At 40.6% G+C, this 20,241-nt stretch overlaps 3 protein-coding genes across 4 annotated transcripts; 2 read left to right on the plus strand and 1 right to left on the minus strand.

Annotated features, from left to right (window-relative positions):
- The first annotated feature begins 49 nt into the window (after positions 1–49).
- bbs5 (Bardet-Biedl syndrome 5) lies at positions 50–5,281 on the plus strand. The gene is made up of 12 exons (XM_061692593.1): positions 50–234; positions 362–444; positions 536–601; positions 1,030–1,079; positions 1,739–1,866; positions 1,979–2,114; positions 2,285–2,380; positions 2,914–2,976; positions 3,074–3,208; positions 3,684–3,767; positions 4,110–4,133; positions 4,244–5,281. The coding sequence occupies exons 1-12, from the start codon at positions 173–175 to the stop codon at positions 4,343–4,345; spliced, it is 1,029 nt and encodes a 342-aa protein (XP_061548577.1). The 5' UTR covers positions 50–172; the 3' UTR covers positions 4,346–5,281.
- Positions 5,282–5,289: 8 nt separating this feature from the next.
- klhl41a (kelch-like family member 41a) lies at positions 5,290–9,060 on the plus strand. The gene is made up of 6 exons (XM_061692592.1): positions 5,290–6,851; positions 7,597–7,754; positions 7,830–7,937; positions 8,017–8,202; positions 8,388–8,534; positions 8,631–9,060. Exons 1-6 carry the CDS (start codon positions 5,775–5,777, stop codon positions 8,740–8,742), a joined length of 1,788 nt encoding a protein of 595 aa, XP_061548576.1. The 5' UTR covers positions 5,290–5,774; the 3' UTR covers positions 8,743–9,060.
- A 588-nt stretch (positions 9,061–9,648) lies between these two features.
- Positions 9,649–20,179, minus strand: fastkd1 (FAST kinase domains 1). Of its 2 annotated transcripts, none has more exons than XM_061691777.1 (15): positions 19,887–20,179; positions 19,140–19,582; positions 18,999–19,067; positions 18,795–18,920; positions 17,682–18,080; positions 17,478–17,588; positions 15,061–15,192; positions 14,499–14,985; positions 13,146–13,260; positions 12,412–12,540; positions 11,498–11,629; positions 11,310–11,423; positions 10,176–10,320; positions 9,984–10,098; positions 9,649–9,862 (listed from the first exon to the last, which is right to left on the minus strand). In XM_061691777.1, the coding sequence occupies exons 2-15, from the start codon at positions 19,472–19,474 to the stop codon at positions 9,767–9,769; spliced, it is 2,505 nt and encodes an 834-aa protein (XP_061547761.1). In that variant the 5' UTR covers positions 19,475–19,582; positions 19,887–20,179; the 3' UTR covers positions 9,649–9,766. The 2 variants fall into 2 exon arrangements, with proteins under 2 accessions (XP_061547761.1, XP_061547762.1); XM_061691778.1 differs by lacking the exon at positions 19,887–20,179 and adding an exon at positions 19,760–19,864.
- Between the last annotated feature and the right edge of the window lie 62 nt (positions 20,180–20,241).

A 20,241-nucleotide genomic window follows, 5' to 3' on the forward strand; every position in this document is an offset into this window, starting at 1 on the left:
CGAGCTTGCCGTCGGTTGCTATGGTGACTGGAGCTAACTCGAAGCTTCTCAGGTTAGCAAATCTGCTAACTATTATTATCCAGTAACCGAGCCGGGTTTTTTTCCCCCACCGATTTAAAAAAAAAAATAATAATAATTTAAAAAAAATAACTCGTCTAGCCACCTTTCAGTTATGGCTTCCGTTTTAGATGCTCTTTGGGAGGACAGAGACGTTCGTTTCGACATAACCGCACAGTAAGTTCCACAAGTGATATCATTATTTTTCCTCGAAGCGCTATCGTTAGCTTAGCAAATTAGTAGAGCCGTATGCTTACCCTACGGTGATCCGAGATGTCGATTTCATTTGAACCTTTGCCGACAGGCAGATGAAAACTCGGCCCGGTGAAGTGCTGATAGACTGCCTTGACTCCATCGAAGACACGAAAGGAAATAACGGAGATCGAGGTATCTCCGCGGAAAAACTGTGAGGACGACTTGTGTTTGGTTGCTCACGCATTACTTGTGTTTGTTTGTTTGTTTGTTTTAATTTTCGTAGGACGACTCTTGGTGACGAACCTGAGAATTATTTGGCATTCTTTGGCCTTGCCCAGAGTGAATTTGTGTGAGTAATAATACTTTAACATTAACCAATAATGCCATGTTAAAACAATAAGTATTTTGACTGTTATTATTCAGTGGCTTTACTTGTAATAGGTAAGTAAATAAATTTTATTAATGTAGCACCTTTTCACACAGAGGACTCAGAGTGTTTCATATAGTTAAGTCATACATGTAAAAATACAGAATCAGAATTTTTGTTTACATTTTCAGGTAATACAAGAAAAATCTAAATAAATAAAAACTCTATCTCGTCCTGCTGCCAAAACAAATTGGATGTACTGATGAGCTCTTAGCCCAAAAGGAAGTGCATTCCACAATTTTGGGGCAACGGGCTGAAAGGCTCCATCACCTTTAGTTTTTTACTTGATGGTCACATTTAGACGTTAAACCCCAACATTAACTAGAAAAAGCTCTCATTTTGATTTTCAGCTGTGGGATACAACTCCATCATTAACATCACAACGAGAACAGCAAACTCCGTAAGTATACCTTGTGTGGTTGCTACATTCTTTTTTCAGTAATCATTTGTGCTGACTTTGAAAGCATTTCTACTCAAATAAAAATGGAAACCATTCACTATAATAATCTGTTCCAGGGTCAGTCGTTCACAATCACAAAAAGTTTATTAAATGTTGCAAACGAAAATAACATTTCTGTCACACAAGTACAAACATAAGTTAACCACTTTTTAAAGTAAAATGTAAAGACAATGAAGCAATGTTATCAATGTCTAAGGTGTAATGAGTAGGGGAGTTGTGTTTTAGCTGCTCCTGAATCCTTATACATCTAAATAATTCACAGGTCAATAGTAGACCTAAAAATGTCTATATTTTTTTTAAATGTCCTAACACCCCTTCTTGAGTTTTTTTCTTTTTCTTTTGGTATTTGAAAGCCACAAAAAGACAAAGAAAACGCTGGCGTAATCCTAAAATGCTCCCTGAGCTACTCTCATAATTTATACCAAGATCTTAGGAGACATTTAACATGATGACTTCTTGGACTCCAAAACGACTATTGAGGCGGATGTTTAACAAAATGCTTTTTCAAATTATTAATACTAATAGATAACTTGAAAATAATATGTGATGAAGACGCGGATAAACATGCAAAGCTGTGAACTGTTCTGTTTCTGCTCCAGAAACTTCGAGGCCAAACTGAAGCCCTCTACATCCTGACAAAGTCCAACAACACGAGATTTGAGTTCATCTTCACCAATGTGGTTCCAGGAAGTCCCCGCCTCTTTACATCCGTCATTGCCGTGCACAGGTAACAAAGCGAGGGAAATGTGCCACACTGTTGTACTAAATACTACAGTAATTATTACGTGTTTTTTTTTTTTGTTGTTTCTCCCCCCCCCCCCCCCCTCCCCTCAAAACAGGGCCTATGAGACTTCTAAAATGTACCGGGACCTGAAACTGCGAGCAGCGCTTATTCAAAACAAGAACCTGCGACTTTTACCTCGGGAGCAAGTTTACGACAAAATCAATGGCGTCTGGAATTTATCCAGTGATCAGGTACATGATTTCATACAGTTTTAAAATCTGCACTGCTGACTGACTTAAGAGCAGTTCTAACAATGTGCTGCGACTTGATTCCCACTACCTGGAATGAGAACAGATGGATCATTTCACTTCTAATGTTTGTTGATTATTTCTTGATTATGTGGACCTTTTGTGTCTTTTAGGGGAACCTGGGAACTTTCTTTGTCACCAATGTGCGGATTGTATGGCACGCCAATATGAACGAGAGCTTCAATGTCAGCATTCCTTACCTCCAAATTGTACGTATTGGGCTTACTTTAACCAGAAGCACAATAATTTGCCTCAGCAAAAAATATAGTTGTTGCATCATGCTAATTTTTCTCATTGGAATTTGTTTTTAAATCATTATTTATGTGATGTTATAATCATAAGTGATCTCTAATTGAATTCCTGAATGCAGGTACCGTAATTCTAGACATGTTAGACAGTTTTATTTAATACATTTGGCACCATTCTAATGCCACCAGATCTTGTTATACATTATTTATAATTAAAAAAAAGAGACCTTGCAGTGGAAGGTACCACATATTAGGTACAGCTGCAACATTAAATGGTATCCATGACAAGACGTCGAACAATCTTTCCAAAAGTAGTAATGTTCGCACCTTCATAGAGGTATCCATTTAACAAACTCTATTACATTTTACACATAGGACCATGATAATTAAACACATTTTAGAGGTCATCTTGCATTTTATGCATGGTGCATATTCTCTACAATTTGACATAAGATGTTTTTATGCGTGCATTTCTATATCTTTCTGTCCTAAAGTGGTCTATCCGAATAAGAGACTCCAAATTTGGTTTGGCTTTGGTGATAGAGAGTTCGCGCCAGGTATGTTTCTGATATTTTAGAGTTACATTTGGTCTTCTTTGTTTTTATGATTGAAAATTCCATATATTTACTTGGTTCTTTTTTTTTGTGCCTGTAGAGTGGCGGTTATGTGCTGGGGTTTAAGATTGACCCGGTGGATAAGCTTCAGGATGCTCTGAAAGAAATCAACTCGCTGCATAAGGTATACTCTGCCAACCCCATTTTTGGAGTGGACTATGAAATGGAAGAAAAGGTAAGCAAAGCATACAGGTGCGTCTCAATAAATTATTATATTATTATATATTATTATATTATTATATAATTATTATATCATGAGGGGGGGTTGTTTCAGTCGTTAAGTGAAACTCAAATATAGATTCACTAGATACAGAGTGAAATAGTTCCTCTATTAATATATATATATATATATATATATATATATATATATATATATATAAAACTTTGATAATTAAAATTTACCCCTAACGAAAATCCATATTTCCCCATCTCAAGAGATTAGAATATTATATAATAAAGTATTTAATGAATCTGTATGAGTTTTGCTTTTTAAATTGAACTACTGAAATAAATGAACTTTTCTACAAAATTTTAATTTATTGAGCGGAACCTGTATAAGAACTTTCACGACTCAAAACACGCGGCATATATTATTCCTTAAATCTTTTTCATCGTTGTCATCGTGATTTTTGTCCTCACGATACTTGTAGCCGCTGCCGTTGGAAGACGTGACGCTGGAGCAGCCTCCCGATGATGTGGAAATCGAGCCGGACGAGCAGACGGACGCTTTCACTGTGAGTCGCTCTGTTTGCCTTGGTCACTCACGGCTCCCCGCTGGGGAACGCGGTGGTTTAGCTTCCCAGCTCCAAGAATAGCTGCCGACCACTGACATGCAACGTCGTGTACACACGCATATGTATTAAACTTGTGTTCAAAGAAAAAAGTGAAAACAAAAAAAGAGCTAACTGTAGGCTCATAAATTGGCGAGCAAGAGGCCATTTGTAATCTAAAAACATCTTCAGAAAGTGTGCGCCATTTAATTTATAAAAAATTTGAATATGAGTATCCTTCTTGTAACGTCAAGTGGTACAGTGATATTTTTTCCTTTTTTAAACATATTTGTTGTTTGCCCACAGGCCTACTTCGCTGATGGAAACAAGGTAAAGTCTCACAACACATTGCAACATAACCTTTAATTCATGTTCACTAAAATGCTTACTGTGGTACTTGATGTCAAACATTTTTGATCACATGACTCTGTTTTCTCAAGCAACAAGACCGCGAGCCCGTTTTTTCAGAGGAGTTAGGCCTCGCCATTGAAAAGCTGAGGGATGGATTTACCCTTCAAGGACTGTGGGAAGTCATGAACTGAAATAATATTCAATATTTATGTATCATCGATGTAGATTGTTGTGATTACAGAGATCAGATTTACAAAACTGTATAGTATTGATCGTTTCTTATTTTATAGTTTATTTATACAGGACGTATTTATTGTGAAGTTACTTGTACATCTGTATTAAAATAATATTATTGGTGTTATTTAAAAGCAAACCAAATATCTTATACAGTCTATCTGTGTATACTGTACATAGTTTTGTACCTCATGTCTAAACACAGCACTCAAGTATTTTAGTAATGCTAAAAGAGGACAAAGTGTCATCGCCTATAGCAGCAGCTGTTCACTCATTGTGTCTGCAAGCTAATACTGGTCAGCACTGTCATTGATTTATGACTTAATGTACCTAAAATGTCAAACGTGAGCAATAAGTACTTAAACAAATCTGACCAATGTGTTTTCTGTTTCACTGACTTTCTTGTAAACCTAACCTACATTTAGCCCATGCTGGGGTCAGTGGTGGCAAAAGTACTCATGCTGTACCCAAGTTCAGATACTTTTATTTATATAAAAAAAAAAAAAAAAAAACAAAGGCGGGTAAAAGTGAAAGTTCTGATTTACCTCCTATACTTGAGTAAAATTTATAAAAAGTACAGTCTCGGAAATGTAGCCTACTTAAATAAAAAAATTATAATTTTTTTTTTTACTGTAAATTAGGCTACAGTCTATAGCCTACAATACCATTTAGATAACTTGGCACAATGAATAAAAACAGTTTCTCATTTATTGCATAGTGCTCGTACATGTAAAAAGAATGTCGCATGTTGTTGTTAAGCGCTAGCTGCACTGGCTCAACTTAAATGCTGTCACAACACTTCTCATAACTTTACTAACGTCCTGAAATTGTGGATAAAAAAATACGCTAATTTAGCTAATGATTACAACTGAATAAAATATACCGTGGTTGACTTTACCATTCACCATTTCCATCAGTTTTACGTTGTGTCGTCCTTCCCAAAGTAAAATTATTATTTTGTAAGTACAAAGTACAGGTATCTGTTTTCAATTCTAGGGATTAAAAGTAAAAAGTTGTCAGAAAAATAAATACTAAAGTAAAGTATGGACAGAAAAATATACTTAAGTACAGTCATGAAGCATTATTACTTCCCACCACTGGCTGGGGTAGAGAAAAAGCTCATAGGTTATTTCTGTGAGGGCCTCTAACAATGCTGTTACGAATCACCGGAGTGACGAGGCTCCTCGGTTGTTTTTACTCCATGACAGCTGTGGGTGGGCTCTGATAGGGCCAAGCTGAATTCTTCCTGGGTGGGCGCCGGGCTAAATTTAGAGGGGCACAGTTATATCAACTGCACCTCAGATCTGACCACCTTAAAGCTCTGCGCCTTCACCGCGACCACTCGTTTATTCGCACTGCTGCTCTTCCGATCCATTTGTTATCAGCATGGACAATCGAGGTTTGAAGGAAGATCTACGCCTCTTTCAGAGCACCTTGCTTCAGGACGGACTCAAAGAACTCCTGAATGAAAACAAGTTGGTGGACTGCATCCTGAAGGTGGGTGACAGGAGCATTCCCTGCCATCGGCTGATCCTGGCTGCATGTAGCCCTTACTTCCGGGAGCTTTTCTTCTCTGAGGATGGCAAGGAAATGGACAAGAAGGAGGTTGTCCTGGAGGATCTAGACCCCGCTGTTATGGAGGCGATTGTAAACTACATGTACTCAACAGAGATTGACATCAATGATGACAACGTGCAGGACATCATGGCGGTTGCCGGTCGCTTCCAGATCCCCTCGGTGTTCACGGTGTGTGTGAACTTTCTCCAGCAGAAGCTAACCATGAAGAACTGCCTTGGCATCTACAGGCTGGGGCTGATGCTCAACTGCCCCAGACTGGCGATAGCAGCTCGAGATTACATCACAGATCGTTTCGTGACGGTCGCCAAGGACGAGGACTTTTTGGAACTCGCTCCTCACGAACTCTTCGCTCTTATTGGAGCGGACGCCCTAAATGTGGAGAAGGAAGAAGTGGTGTTTGAGACCCTCATGAGATGGATCAGGAAAGACAAGGAGAATCGCATCAAATCTTTACAGGAGGCATTTGAATGCATCCGCTTCCGTTTACTGCCAGAGAAGTACTTCAAGGAAAAGGTAGAAAAGGATGAGCTCATCAAGAGCGATCCAGAAATTGCTAAAAAACTCAAAGAGATCAAGGATGCATTTGCGGGGAAGTTGCCAGAGAAGAAAAAGGACGATGGAGAAGGTGAGAAAAAGCTCCCCGGTTACCTGAACGATAACCGCAGATATGGCATGTTCGCGAAAGACATGGTGTTGATGATCAATGACACTGCTGCGGTGGCCTATGATGGCCAGGAAAATGAATGTTATTTGGCTGCCATGACTGAGCAGATCCCCCGGAACCACGTCAGTCTGGTGTCGAAGAAGAATCACCTCTATGTGTTGGGAGGACTCTTTGTAGATGAGGACAACAAAGACAACCCGTTGCAGTGTTACTTCTACCAGGTAGAGATTTATGATTATTACAAATTAGTCTTGGGCCAGCGATCAAGTGTGTAGCATGTATGCCTCTCTAAGTTCTGGTCCTGGGTTCTAATAAGGGTTAGGGGTTCAAATCTTGGATCTGGCTTCTCTGTGCATGTTAGGTTCATTGAAGACTCTAGATTGCCCATAAGTGTGAATGTTTTTTGTTACGAGACGTTTCAGAAAGGTTCCAGGACTGGTGTCACAAAAGATATATTTAAAATCCAAACTCCAAGTTTCCTCTTGGAAGTCATCCCCCTTCCGTCTAACGCACTTTTCCAGTCTTCTCTGCCTTGCCTTTATGCATTCCTGGATGGAATCTTCCAGGAACCTCTGCAGCCTCATCGTCACGGCCATCTAGATGTCGTCCACGTCTTCGGAACCGGCCCCCTTGTTGACTCCCTTGATCTTGGGAAAGAGAAATAAAAAACCCCACTACGTTGTTCCAACACGGAAATGTACTCCTCTTTAAGGAACTGTCGGATGCTAAGGGTAATTCTCTTCTCTTGTGCACTGATGAAACAAACAACGCAGGATCGCTTTGTAAGCATGGTCGTTGATTGTTTGGCCCACACTGAATGGGAAAACTCGTAGTTTGTATCTTTTGTGAGACCAGTCTTGAAGCGTTTCTGACACACTTGGTATCTGTGTCCTGTGACTAATTGTTGACCAGTCCAGGGTGTACCCACCTCTTGCAGCAGTCAGCTTCTTTCAAATGTCCTTCCAGATGGACAATCTTGCTGGAGGTTGGACTGCATTGCCCCCCATGCCCTCCTCCAGGTGTTTGTTCGCCATGGGGGAGTTTGACAATCTCATCTTCGCTGTGGCGGGAAAAGACTTGGAAAGCAACGAGTCCCATGACACCATTATGTGCTACGACACCGAGTAAGCAACGCACGCTTGATCCGGAGTTCTGATTTGTTTTCTTTTTTACTTCTTTCTTCAATTTGCCCTTTTTAGAAAAATGAGGTGGACCGAAACAAAGAAGTTGCCTTTGAGGATCCACGGACACTGTGTGGTCTCTGAGAACGGGCTGGTTTATTGTATCGGTGGGAAAACAGATGATAAGTAAGTTGAATAATTTTTTCCCCATCATTAGGCTAGGTTTTGTTCTCACCTGGCATTGTCTCTCATTATTGTAAAACAGTAAACCCACCAATAAAATGTTCGCGTACAACCACAAGAGGTCTGAGTGGAAAGAGGTGGCCTCCATGAAGACGCCTCGGTCCATGTTCGGAGCGGTCATCCACAAAGGGAAGATCATTGTGGCTGGAGGGGTCAATGACGAAGGCCTCACTGCTGCCTGTGAAACTTACGACTTTTCAACCAACAAGTACATGCAGTTACTAATACAGTACAATTGAAAATAGGCCACTCACACAGAATGTGGTCAAGCATAATCTGTATTACGCTGCTGTGTTAGGTTATCATTTCCCTCAATCAGTCCATTTTATATAGTGCACATATGTGTGAACCAAGACAATGGGATCACCTTCATGTGTGTACACCTTGTTGCAGGTGGTCACCATTCACGGAGTTTCCCCAGGAGAGAAGTTCAATCAACCTGGTTAGCTGCGGGGGTCTTTTGTACGCCATCGGAGGCTTCGCCATGGTGGAGAACGAGAACAAGGAATGCGAGCCTGTTGAAGTCGTGGACATTTGGCAGTATGTGACGTATTTATTCATATGCTATACTGTACTGTACATAGCATTCTATCATGCTGCGTGACTGCACTCTAAGCATGTGCTCGCTCCCTTCAGGTACGAAGAGGACAAGAAGGAGTGGACGGGGATGATCCGAGAGATGCGTTATGCTGCTGGAGCTTCTTGTGCATCTATGCGCCTCAATGCAGCCCGCATGGCCAAACTGTAACAGCTCAGGAACACACAGTACTTCAATTTATACTCATATAACAATGTGACATTATGACATCATGGATTTGATGTTTTGACACTTTTCTGCTTCTTTAGCTTGCCATTTCTGTAAAATCCTCTTTCCCATTTAATGTTGGAAAAAAACTCTTTGATTGCACATTGGTGTGAATGGTCATTTGTGTATATATACAGTGGATGTAAAAAGTGTACACATCCCTGTTCAAATGCTACGTTTTTGTGAAATATTTTACCTTGGTCTCATTTATAATTTTTTTAAATCTCGACACCTTTAGCCACGATTATTGTGACCTATGACCGGCACAACTGAATTAAAAAAAAAAATATATATATATATATATATATATATTTTCTTTTTTTTTTTTTTTTTAAAGTAAAATAAAAAAATCAACTGGGATAATGTTGTTACTTAAGTGTGCACACCCTCTTATAACTGGGATGTGACTGTGTTAAGAAACACATTCAATCTCATGTTAAATGAGAGTCAACACGCACCTGGCACCATTTCAAGTGCCTCTGATTGACCGCAATTGAAGTTAAGATGTTCCAGTAGACTTTTGCTGACATTTGTTTTGCTTTTAAGCAGATACCTGAAGGTTTTGTCCTCACACTGATTGCGATTTGAAGCTGTACATAATTCCCTCCACCTTGACTAAAACCCCAGTTCCAGCTGAAGACAAATTTTTATGTCACTACAATTAGTCCTTTGCAAATAAAGGGGGAAAAAAATCCACCGTCTTACAGTATTTCCTTTCAGACAGGAGTCAGTTTTAGTGATCAAGTGGCAAATCCGTATGTATTAATTTTGGTCTAAAAATATGAACACAGAGAACAAACAAAAAGCTCCATATTGTATCTATTACTCTGAAAAAAGCACATACTCATGTCATAGTCATGGTTTCTTAATATGAATAAGGAGCACTTGATGAAACATTTGAGGAAATTCTCATTACAAGGCTCAAAATATGTTGACTTTAAAAATTTTATTTCAATAAATAAGGCCTTCAGGGCAAATGCTCTCTAAATATTTTCTTCTTGAGGTATTCCTTCCATGCATCCAGTGTAGAAAGCTCCATAGAGTTCCATTCAAAGTGAGGGATCTGGTAAGACAATAACACAACACGATTGTGTAAATGCTAACAACCAAGTTAATGTTGTGCAGCAAAGAAGATTTTTTGCTTGATGTTTAAAAGCAGTCTATAATAATGTAATAATAGATACCTGAACAACACGATATCCCAAAATTTCAAGGTGCCGTTTCCTCATTAGGGCCTCCCCTTTTGTATGGTGGGAATTTTTGCAGAAGGACTTGAAATCAAGGAAGTTAACAGCAACACTGTGAAAAACGACAGCATTAGAAAAATAATATTCCCCTAATAAAAGATCTGTCTACATCTTTCAGTAGTTTCCTACCGCTGGGCTCCAGGTGGAAGCTCGTTCCTGACATTCTCCAGTGAGCTCGAGCCCCAGCGGATCTTTCCTTTATCCGAGATTTGCAGAGCACTCGGCTCTCTGTACGGCAATGGCAGTAGCTGCTTGTTCAGAATGCATTCAAAGTCTGCGGGGAGAAAAAACATTCATGTCTCAACAAAAAGAGCAAAAACTATTCAGAGAGCAAAATAGCAAACACTATTCAGAGATTATTTTGTTTTCACATTCAATGAGGTTTCTTTGTTGGAACACAGCCTTTATTTATTATGTATTCCAAAAGGACAGCTCTCTCATAGTACAAGCAATCAGTTTTTATCAAAGTTGTGGTTGAGTGGTCACCCTATTTTTAGACCTGTGTGAAATTTCTCAGTAGTTAAGCTACATTCCCAAAACATAAAACTCTTAAATCACAGGTGTGTAACCAAAGGCCTGGGGGCAAGATCCCTCCCACCACATTTTTGTGGCCCACTAAAACAAATAAAGTGTGTCAACTTCATGTTTCTTGCTAGATAGTTTCGTTCATTTCATTTTGACAGAAAACCATTTTGAAAATTGGAATTTTTCACTTTTACAGATATTTCAAGCATTTTTTTCAGCAAATAAATTTAACTTAAATATTTGTTCTTCGCTATTTTCCATGACATCTTTATTTCACCTTAAATGTGTTGTTATATATAATAAAAATGAAAGACATGGGGCAATTGTGTGTACGCAATACAGTGACATAAAGAGGTGATTATGCATTTGTTTAATTTTCTCAGTCATAATGGTCCTCTGAGGAAAACCATAACTATGATGTGACCAAGCAATTAAATTTTGTTTGACACCCCGGCTCTAAAAAGCCTACAGGCGTTATTGTGAATAGTTGTTTGTCTAAAATGTGGCCTGTGATTATCTGGCGACATGGCTGTACCCTGCCTTTGACCCAAAGCTAGCTCCCTCATGACCCTAATAAAGACAAGCAACATAGAAAATGGATAGGGTTAGGATACGTTTTATGATGGGGAGAGCATTCTATTCGACCAGCATCCCGGAACACATTATACTCCACCTTAGAAGTTTTTACTGAGCAACACTACCTGACAGGGCATATTGAGAAGTCATCACATTACTTACCTATCGTGTAAAAATATGGCGTGACCTCCGCAACTCGGACAAAGTTAATACCGCCAAGGACTTCCCCCAACATTTTGTGGATTTGCTTTTGCACAGGACTGATAGAACCAATTCCTATGAACAGATTTGACAGATTACTTGCGACATCAAGTTCCCCCTCACCCATAAACAGAAGAATTTCCTCTTACCTTTCTTTTGCAGCTTTTGGCAGTAGCGCTCGTGAAACCATGGGACCTGAAATTCGGGACACTCGAGACACACGGCGCGATTGAGCTCCATGAGACGCAGTCGAGTTCGCATGTTCAGGGCATCGGGTAGCACTGTGAAGTTACAAAAATTAAAGCATATTCCATATCCAGCTTTGGGTTCATGTACTAGTATGCTCTTTGTCTTCCTTAGTAACACAATTCAGCACACTCATAAAACGACTACAGCGCACTTAGATACTAGTACGTAATTAAACCTTACTGCCAAACTACTCTGTTGCACTAGTAGCACTACTAGGCCCAGCTACTAGGCATTAGTCTTGCTCTAGTAGCCTCCTGAACCCTACTAGTAGTACCAAAATGCCCACTAGTATTTTTGCCTCACATGTAGTTGTCCTACTAGTGTGCAGAAATGTCATAGGCCTACTGTAGTGGACAGCAGTAGTGAGAAAAAAGATTACTAGTCTGCTCCATTTGCACACTGATTGAGGAGTATCTGTAACATTTGCACAACCAACATTGTCCCAGATGATCGCACTACTCGTCACTTTAAACCGCATACACTCCTTGAAGTCTCAGCGCCCTTTGCACTATGGTCATTGCACCGGACTATCGCAATATTAGTCATTCGAACTGCTCTAAGTGCTAGAGGACTCTGCATCTTTTTGCACAATTGTTTTTTGTCAATGTCTTTATGTCTCCAAAGTGTTCTGTAAATTGACTGTCTGTTGTACTAGAGCGGCTCCAACTACCGGAGACAAATTCCTTGTGTGTTTTGGACATACTTGGCAAATAAAGATGATTCTGATTCTGATTCTGACTAATGTGCCCCCGTGGTTCTACTAGTGCGCTGATATCGAATAAATGCTCCAATGGCTTTCCATTAGTGCACATACTTTCCAGCTGAGCGTCGAGCTTTCCGAGAAAATCTATGCTGAAGATTTCTCTGATGAGATCCTCAGGAAAACAGTCTGCTACTGCCAGGGAGAAGGCCAGCAAAACCAGTAGATGGGGTTCAAAGGAGCCTATAAACACAAACACAGGAGTGTTAGCGCTAGGGCTGCAAAATTCTTGGAATTTTCAAAGTTGGACTCTTTGCATGGGAAATAATAGGAATTTCTCGCAATAAACCGAAAATTTATAAACACGAAGGTTGACTCGATTAAGAAATTTAAATATCATTGAGGGTAAAATATATTTTAGCATAAACTCGACTAAAACAACCACATTTCGTACAGTGGTATCTTAATTGGTCGTTCTTTTTGCTTTGTGTGAGCCAAAATGTAAGGGTTCGGATACAACGGCGCTCAATTGAAGTGACAAAATAAATAAATGGAGCAATTAAGGTATTGAAATGCACTTACATGTGGGCAAGGAGAGCTATCTATTTTGCATGGAAGTCTATTTATGACAAAACAAAATGTTTAGACAGTATTTATCCTTGAACGTAATACCTTTCCATTAAATCACACATAATTCCCAGTTAACTGGAATAAAGTATTTCCAAAATTCCCAGCTTCATCTCCCATGTAAATTTTCCAGAAACTTCATAGACATTTTCCACCTGTTTGCAAACCTACTAAGTGCACACTTGAAACCAGAAAACAGGGTGATCTGCATTTTTACTTACTTATATGAGGAGTGAAACGCCGTAAGCAAACGTCGTACAGCTTGTCTGCACTTTCCGAATCATAATTGAGGACAGAAAACGGGAGCAGAGTGGCATATGTTGCTGAGTGGTGAATCTTAAATAGAAAGACAACAGTTAGAATATTTGTATCCACCACTGTGTTACATCACCTTTTCTTTTAACAACATTCAATAAACGTTTGGGAACTGAGGACACTAATTGCTGAAGCTTTGTAGGTGGAATTCTTTCCCATTCTTGCTTAATGTACAGCTTCAACTGTTCAACAGTACGGGGTCTCCGTTGTCGTATTTTACGCTTCATAATGCGCCACACATTTTCAATGGGAGACAGGTCTGGACTGCAGGCAGGCCAGTCGAGTACCCGCACTCTTTTACTACGAAGCCACACTGTTGTAACACGTACAGAATGTGGTTTGGCATTGTCTTGCTGAAATAAGCAGGGGCGTCCATGAAAAAGACGTTGCTTGGATGGCAGCATATGTTTCTCCAAAACCTGTATGTACCTTTCAGCATTAATGGTGCCTTGACAGATGTGAAAGTTACCCATGCATTGGCACTAACACAGCCCCATACCATCACAGATGCTGGCTTTTGAACTTTGTGTCCATAACGGTCCGGATGGTTCTTTTCCTCTTTGGCCTGGAGGTCACGACGTCCAAAATTTCCAAAAACAATTTGACTCGTCGGACCACAGAACACATTTTCACTTTGCATCAGTCCATCTTAGATGAGCTCGGCCCCAGAGAAGCCTGCGGCGTTTCTGAGTGTCGTTGATAAATGGCTTTTGCTTTGCATAGTAGAGTTGCAAGTTGCGCTTACGGATGTAGCGCCGAACTGTATTTACTGACATTGGTTTTCTGACGTGTTCCTGAGCCCATGTGGTGATATCCTTTACACATTGATGTCGGTTTTTGATGCAGTGCAGGGGGGTTTGGCGTAACCAAAAACTTTGATGTGGTCCGCTGGCATAGGATCCTACTATTTTAATCAATCACAGTGTCATAATTTCATTTTTGAGCACATTATATTAGAGCTCAAACATAATATTGGGGTGGTGGTGTTGTGTTGATGTTGGTCCGCAACCGTATAAGATAGTAATATAAAGTATAATACCAACTTGAACGATGAGGTGTTTGGTGACTCAAGCAATATTTTTGGGATTTCCTGAAAAGTAGTGATTTTGGAGATGCGAGAATTCCGCCTGACAGCGAGAAAATGTGTAAAACGTTAATATATGATATTGTGAAGCCAGTTATGAGGCCAAAGTGGGTTCTCTTCAATGTGAGGTCTGTTCAGCACTACAGAAATCCGACATACCGCTCCTTTAAATCACCTTGTCAATGTCTCTAATGGCCACATTAGCAATACGCTCCATCAAGGGAGCGCAGAGATGATTTGTCCTGGTTAAGAAGAGGGACAGATCCGGCACGTTCGTCCAGCTTATTTGATCCATCATCCTCTGCAGCGTGGCCATGGTCTCTTCAAGCAGCATTTCCTCGAACCACTCCCCCGAAATGTACCTGAGCTCCTCAAGCAGCAAGTCCAGCCGGTCCGCCGTCTGCAGCCTCTCGTGGCCGCAGCGGTTGAGGCTCTGCAGCAGCCGCACGTACTTGCTGGGGGTGCCGTGGCGGTACGACATGTCGTTGCGCACCCACTTGGCGAAGGCTAAGGAAATGCTGCTGAGGTCGTTGAGGTTGCACTGGGACATCACCGCGTCCACCCGCGAGATCACTCCTTCCTCCAGCCGCGTCGAAGGCAGCATGGACAGAATGCGGGTCAACATGGTCACTTCATAGGGGAAGATGCTGCGCTCTAAAAATCTGAAGAGTAAAGAGCGATTCAGCCTTTTAGCTTTCACAGGTTGATTTTAAAAAGCATGTCAGACATCAACTTACTTGACCAAGATGTTTCTTAATTTGTTGAAGAGTTCTGGATTCTGATAATGCAACAGATAAAGGGCTTGCGTGATTCTGCCGACCTCCACTGGCTTATAGACATGAAGGTTTCTTTGGATTACTGATACAATTCTGAAAAGACGTTCACAGTACAGTATGACTACAGTGCTCACAAACAGTTAGGGATATTCGGCATTCATTTGAATTTTAAGGATGAACCTACAAGGTTCATAAATGTTACTTAACATTACATACAGTGGGGTACGTAAAGTTTTCAGACCCCCTTAAATTTTTCACTCTTTGTTATATTGCAGCCATTTGTTAAAATCATTGAAGTTCATTTTGTTTCCTCATTAATGTACATACAGCACCCCATATTGACAGAAAAAACTGAATTGTTGACATTCTTTCTGATTTATTAAAAAAGAAAAACTGAAATACCACACAGCCATAAGTATTCAGACCCTTTGCTGTGACACTCATATATTTAACTCGGGTGCTGTCCATTTCTTCTGATCATCCTTGAGATGGTTCTACACCTTCACTGGAGTCCAGCTGTGTTTGATTATACTGATTGGACTTGATGAGGAAAGCCACACCCATGTCTATATAAGACCTTACAGCTCACAGTGCATGTCAGAGCAAATGAGAATCATGAGGTCAAAGGAACTGCCTGAAGAGCACAGAGACAGACCTGTGGCAAGGCACAGATCTGGCCAATGTTACAAAAAATAATTATTCTGCACTTAAGGTTCCTAAGAGCACAGTGGCCTCCATAATCCTGAAATGGAAGACATTTGGGACGAACAGAACCTTTCCTAGGGGTGGCCGTCTGGCCAAAGTTAGCAATTGGGGAGAAGAGCCTTGGTGAGAGAGGTAAAGAAGAACCTAAAGATCACTGTGGCTGAGCTTCAGAGAAGCAGTGGGGAGATGGGAGAAAGTTCTAGAAAGTCAACAATCGCTGCAGCCCCCCACCAGTCGGGGCTTTATGGCAGAGTGGCCCGACGGAAGCCTCTCCTCATTGCAAGACACATGAAAGCCCGCAAGGAGTTTGCTAAAAAACACCTGAAGGACTCCAAGATGGTGAGAAATAAGATGCTCTGGTCTGATGAGACCAAGCTTGAAATTGTTGGCCTTAATTCTAAGTGGCATGTGTGGAGAAAACCAGGCACTGCTCATCACCTGCCCAATAAAGTCCCAACAATGAAGCATGGTGGTGGCAGCATCATGCTGTGGGGGTGTTTTTCAGCTGCAGGGACAGGGAGACTGATTGCAATCGAAGAAAAGATGAATGTGGCCAAGTACAGGGATATCCTGGACGAAAGCCTTCTCCAGGGCGCTCAGAACCTCAGACTGTGCCGAAGGTTCACCTTCAAAAAAGACAATGACCCTAAGCACACAGCTAAAATACCAAAGGAGTGGCTTCAGAACAACTCCGTGACTGTTTTTAAATGGCCCGGCCAGAGCCCTGACTTAAACCCAATTGAGCATCTCTGAAAATACCTGAAAATGGCTGCCCACCAACGTTCAACATCCAACCTCATAGAACTGAAGCGGATCTGCAAGGAGAAATGGCAGATGATCTCCAAATCGAGGTGTGAAAAACTTGTTGCATCATTCCCAAAAAGACTCATGGCTGTATTAGCTCAAAAGGGGGCTGCTACTAAATACTGAGCAGAGGGTCTGAATACGTATGGCTGTGTGATATTTCAGTTTATCTTTTTTAATAAATCTGCAAAAATTTCCCAAAAAAATTGTTTCTCTCAATATGGGGTGCTATGTGTACATTAATGTTGAAAAAAATGAACTTAAATGATTTTAGCAAATGGCTGCAATATAACAAAGAGTGAAACATTTAATGGGGTCTGAATACTTTCTGTACCCACTGCATGTTTCATAAACCCTTTACAGAACTTTCGAACACACGTCCAACTGCTCCGTCTTTCAATATGTTTTGCAAATCCCCATTAAAATGTATTTTAATACCACCAATCTGTTCCACCCCCCCCCCCAAATAAATCTAATTTTTATTGTTTTTAATAAAGACAAATAGCACTATATTGTATAAAAACACAATAAAATATGATTTAAAGAAATAAAGTGTTTTTATGAAGTATAATTAATGTATGTACTGGAGTATTTGTGTGTTGTTTGCTTCCCTTTGAGTGGCGTGGCCTAGTGAGTGGTGTCAGGAATTTTGAGCAGAGTTCAGTGTGTCCTTCAGCAGCAACCGCTCTCATTTTGCAGTTGTACGTTTAAGTTGTTGTCCCGTTCAATAAACTGCTCAACGTGTAACATCAATATTGGCCCTCCTTGCAAGGGCACAACAGTTTAAAAAAAAAAAAAAAAAAAAAAAAAGTACTCGAAAAATCCGTAAATCAAGGTACCACTGTACTTGACATGGCATGTGGACTCACTTGTTTATCAAGCTCAGGTTCCTGCTCTGAATCTCTTCCAGTGTTTCAGTGATGGCCAATGCCTGCTGTGCGCTGAACTCATCAGCCAACAGGAGAGCCGTGCTCTCCAAACTGAAAGGAATAAAACGGGCACACTGTTTATGCATGTCCGAAAAGGATTTTAAAATTGCAATGATCTGTCTTTCCACTTCCAATGACACAAACCTGTCTCTGACCTCCAGACTGGCCATGGGTGCCAGCGCAGCAAACAGTTTAGTAAAAGAGAATGGGTCGGTGCTAGAATCAATGAGTTCCGTCAGCCGTTGTCTCACTGCCAGCCTGAAGTCGCAGTTGTTAAACTGCAGGGATTGATACAGCCCCATGCAAATGCTGATGTTCTCTGCGTCCAGTCTGGGAATGTTGCGCAAGAGGATCTGGTTACATTTCTCCAGCAGAGGCCTGTGGCTATACTTTATATTGCGCAGGAATTGCACCACTCTTCGAGCGTTATTATAATTCGACGGATCCATCTTGTCCAGGAGGTGGTCCGCTCGACTAATGAGGGCGTCCCGTAGACGAGGAGACACCAGGGATGACACGCTAATGAGTAACGTAGTAAGGATCCTGAAGGTTAAAAGAAAAACACACACAAAAAAATTACAGGTTAAATCCACAATATGGGGTGCTTCATGTTAACATACTGTACATTTGAATATGCACTCAGTGGACATTTCAGAAGGTACGCCAGCAGTATCTGATAACATTCAAAACAAGAGCTGTGTCAAGAGTTCTTTTACAAAATTAATCCTACACCAAAGCCTAATAGTCCTAAACATGTCTGACTCATTTGATTTGTTTAAATAATAGCATGTTGCGTAATGTACTATAGGTGGTGGTAACACGCATTAGTATGTAAAGTGTTAACTGCCACACAAATTAAGTTGCACTTTGATCTCGTTTTTCTTCCCTCCCACCTCCTAACCATTCTTAGTCAGAGGAACTCTGGATTCCATCATCTTCATTCACAGAATAATTTTTAAATGCAGAGTATTTTGCGAGTCAGAACGGACTTGGGGAATAAAGGCAGTTATGTTTGCTGGTCCCTGGAACGATTTTAAGAAAGGCTTAAAACTCCATGATTTGGTCTCATTTGATGCTTTTAAGATATTATTGGATAACTCACATATCTGTTTATTTTACTACTAAAACATATTGTTACATTGATGCGTCTCTTAAACATTACTATCTTTGTTAGATCAGAATTTTTGACACAGCTCTCATATTGGACCTTATATTACGTTGGGCAGGTGGGACAGGTTGATCTGTTTTTCTACCAACCTGGCATCATTGATGGATGATAACTTCTGATCCACAATACTAGTGATGTGGCCCATCAGAGGACTTTGGTGAAGTTGTTGATCAGTAAGGCAGATGGCGAACTTGGACAGGGATGCCATTGGAAGTCTGCAAAAATGATCACGTTTTAAACTCTAATAAAGCTCAGACAGGAACTAAGACACTATGATGAAATAAATTCCTCACTTGTGTAATCTTAACCATGCCTCTGAAACCAACTGCTGAACAAGCGATTCATGAGGATCCACATTCAGCCTGAAAAACAGTTAAACAGCATGTTGCTGTATATATTTTTCTATCTTCAGACTGACGCTGCATTTCACACACCTGAGAAAACTATAAAGTAAGTCCACCAACATAAAATCATCCATGAGAGCAATTTTGTTCTCAGCCAGAACACAAAGTGTCAGGAACTGCGGGTGACTCTTGATGAGCTCGACTGTTCTCAACAACTGTGGTTTCTCTTTCTGGAAGTACCACAGCATCTTCACGGCCAAACTCACATGGTCCACGGTGAGCTTGGTCTTGTTCTTACCAACAGCCTCAAATACATGGGCTTCGGCAGAGCAGATCCGCAACTGCTCCAGAACCTGGTCGTGGTTCACTGGGACCTTATGAAGGAACCTTCGGAAGCAGAGGCCTACACCCTGGAGCCGAAACATCTTCACAGGACTCAGCTCACAATTAACCTCATTGTTGCTTGAGTATCACGACTGTCAACCACAATGTCATAGTGATAAGGTGGGTCACACAGGAGATGGATGATGTTCCTAGATGAAGAAACACACATATATGCAAATATGTAATTATATATAATATATATAACGTAATAAATTCAAATGCGTTAAATATGCCACTTACTGTCACATTAAATATAACATTGCTACTGTATTGGTCAATCAGTTTTGTAACGCGGTATTCACGTGGTAGTAACAACAATTACTTACAACATCAAAAAGCCTTAAACGCCGCAATTTTCGTAAACTTTCTGTGACAAATACATATGCACATGGTTGGTATAAGGGAAAAACGGGGGAAATCAATTAAAATGAATTCTTTGAAAGTCAAACTCACCGAGCATGCGGGTAGTACTTCCGTATCGAGTGACGTTTTCGAATACCATTGGTGCGGCCGGTTTTGGCTTCCTGGTTGCAGTTCGTGAGCGACTTGAGCAAAATGGCTGTAGACAAATAAAAATGCTTTCGCTCGGTGAATCAAATGGTGTATATATTCTGAATTGGAACAATGTCACAAATTAATTTCACTCAGAGAATAGTAAGCACATACCAAAGATATTAAAGTTTCTAAAATAGCGTTCTATCTTGTCTTTATAGAACATCTTTGGTCGAGCCACGGTACGGCAACGAAGTGCCGTAAAGCAGTCAACGTCTGCGGTTGTGTGTGTGTGTGTGTGTGTGTGTGTGTGTGG

The sequence above is a fragment of the Phycodurus eques genome, chromosome 12 (genome assembly GCF_024500275.1).
Source record: "Phycodurus eques isolate BA_2022a chromosome 12, UOR_Pequ_1.1, whole genome shotgun sequence".
Classification (NCBI taxonomy): domain Eukaryota; kingdom Metazoa; phylum Chordata; class Actinopteri; order Syngnathiformes; family Syngnathidae; genus Phycodurus; species Phycodurus eques.

Bases quoted from the DNA above. Each gene is read 5' to 3' on its own strand.
- fastkd1 (XM_061691777.1), bottom strand. From the start codon at position 19,474: ATGTTTCGGCTCCAGGGTGTAGGCCTCTGCTTCCGAAGGTTCCTTCAT. The intron at 13,261-14,498 runs GTGATTTAAAGG...TTTCTATTTAAG, and splicing joins CCATTAGAGACATTGACAAG to ATTCACCACTCAGCAACATA. The intron at 10,099-10,175 runs GTAGGAAACTAC...CGTTTTTCACAG, and splicing joins CTTCCACCTGGAGCCCAGCG to TGTTGCTGTTAACTTCCTTG.
- bbs5 (XM_061692593.1), top strand. From the start codon at position 173: ATGGCTTCCGTTTTAGATGCTCTTTGGGAGGACAGAGACGTTCGTTTC. The intron at 1,867-1,978 runs GTAACAAAGCGA...CCCTCAAAACAG, and splicing joins TCCGTCATTGCCGTGCACAG to GGCCTATGAGACTTCTAAAA. The intron at 2,977-3,073 runs GTATGTTTCTGA...TTGTGCCTGTAG, and splicing joins TGATAGAGAGTTCGCGCCAG to AGTGGCGGTTATGTGCTGGG.
- klhl41a (XM_061692592.1), top strand. From the start codon at position 5,775: ATGGACAATCGAGGTTTGAAGGAAGATCTACGCCTCTTTCAGAGCACC. The intron at 6,852-7,596 runs GTAGAGATTTAT...ATGTCCTTCCAG, and splicing joins TGCAGTGTTACTTCTACCAG to ATGGACAATCTTGCTGGAGG. The intron at 7,938-8,016 runs GTAAGTTGAATA...ATTGTAAAACAG, and splicing joins GGTGGGAAAACAGATGATAA to TAAACCCACCAATAAAATGT.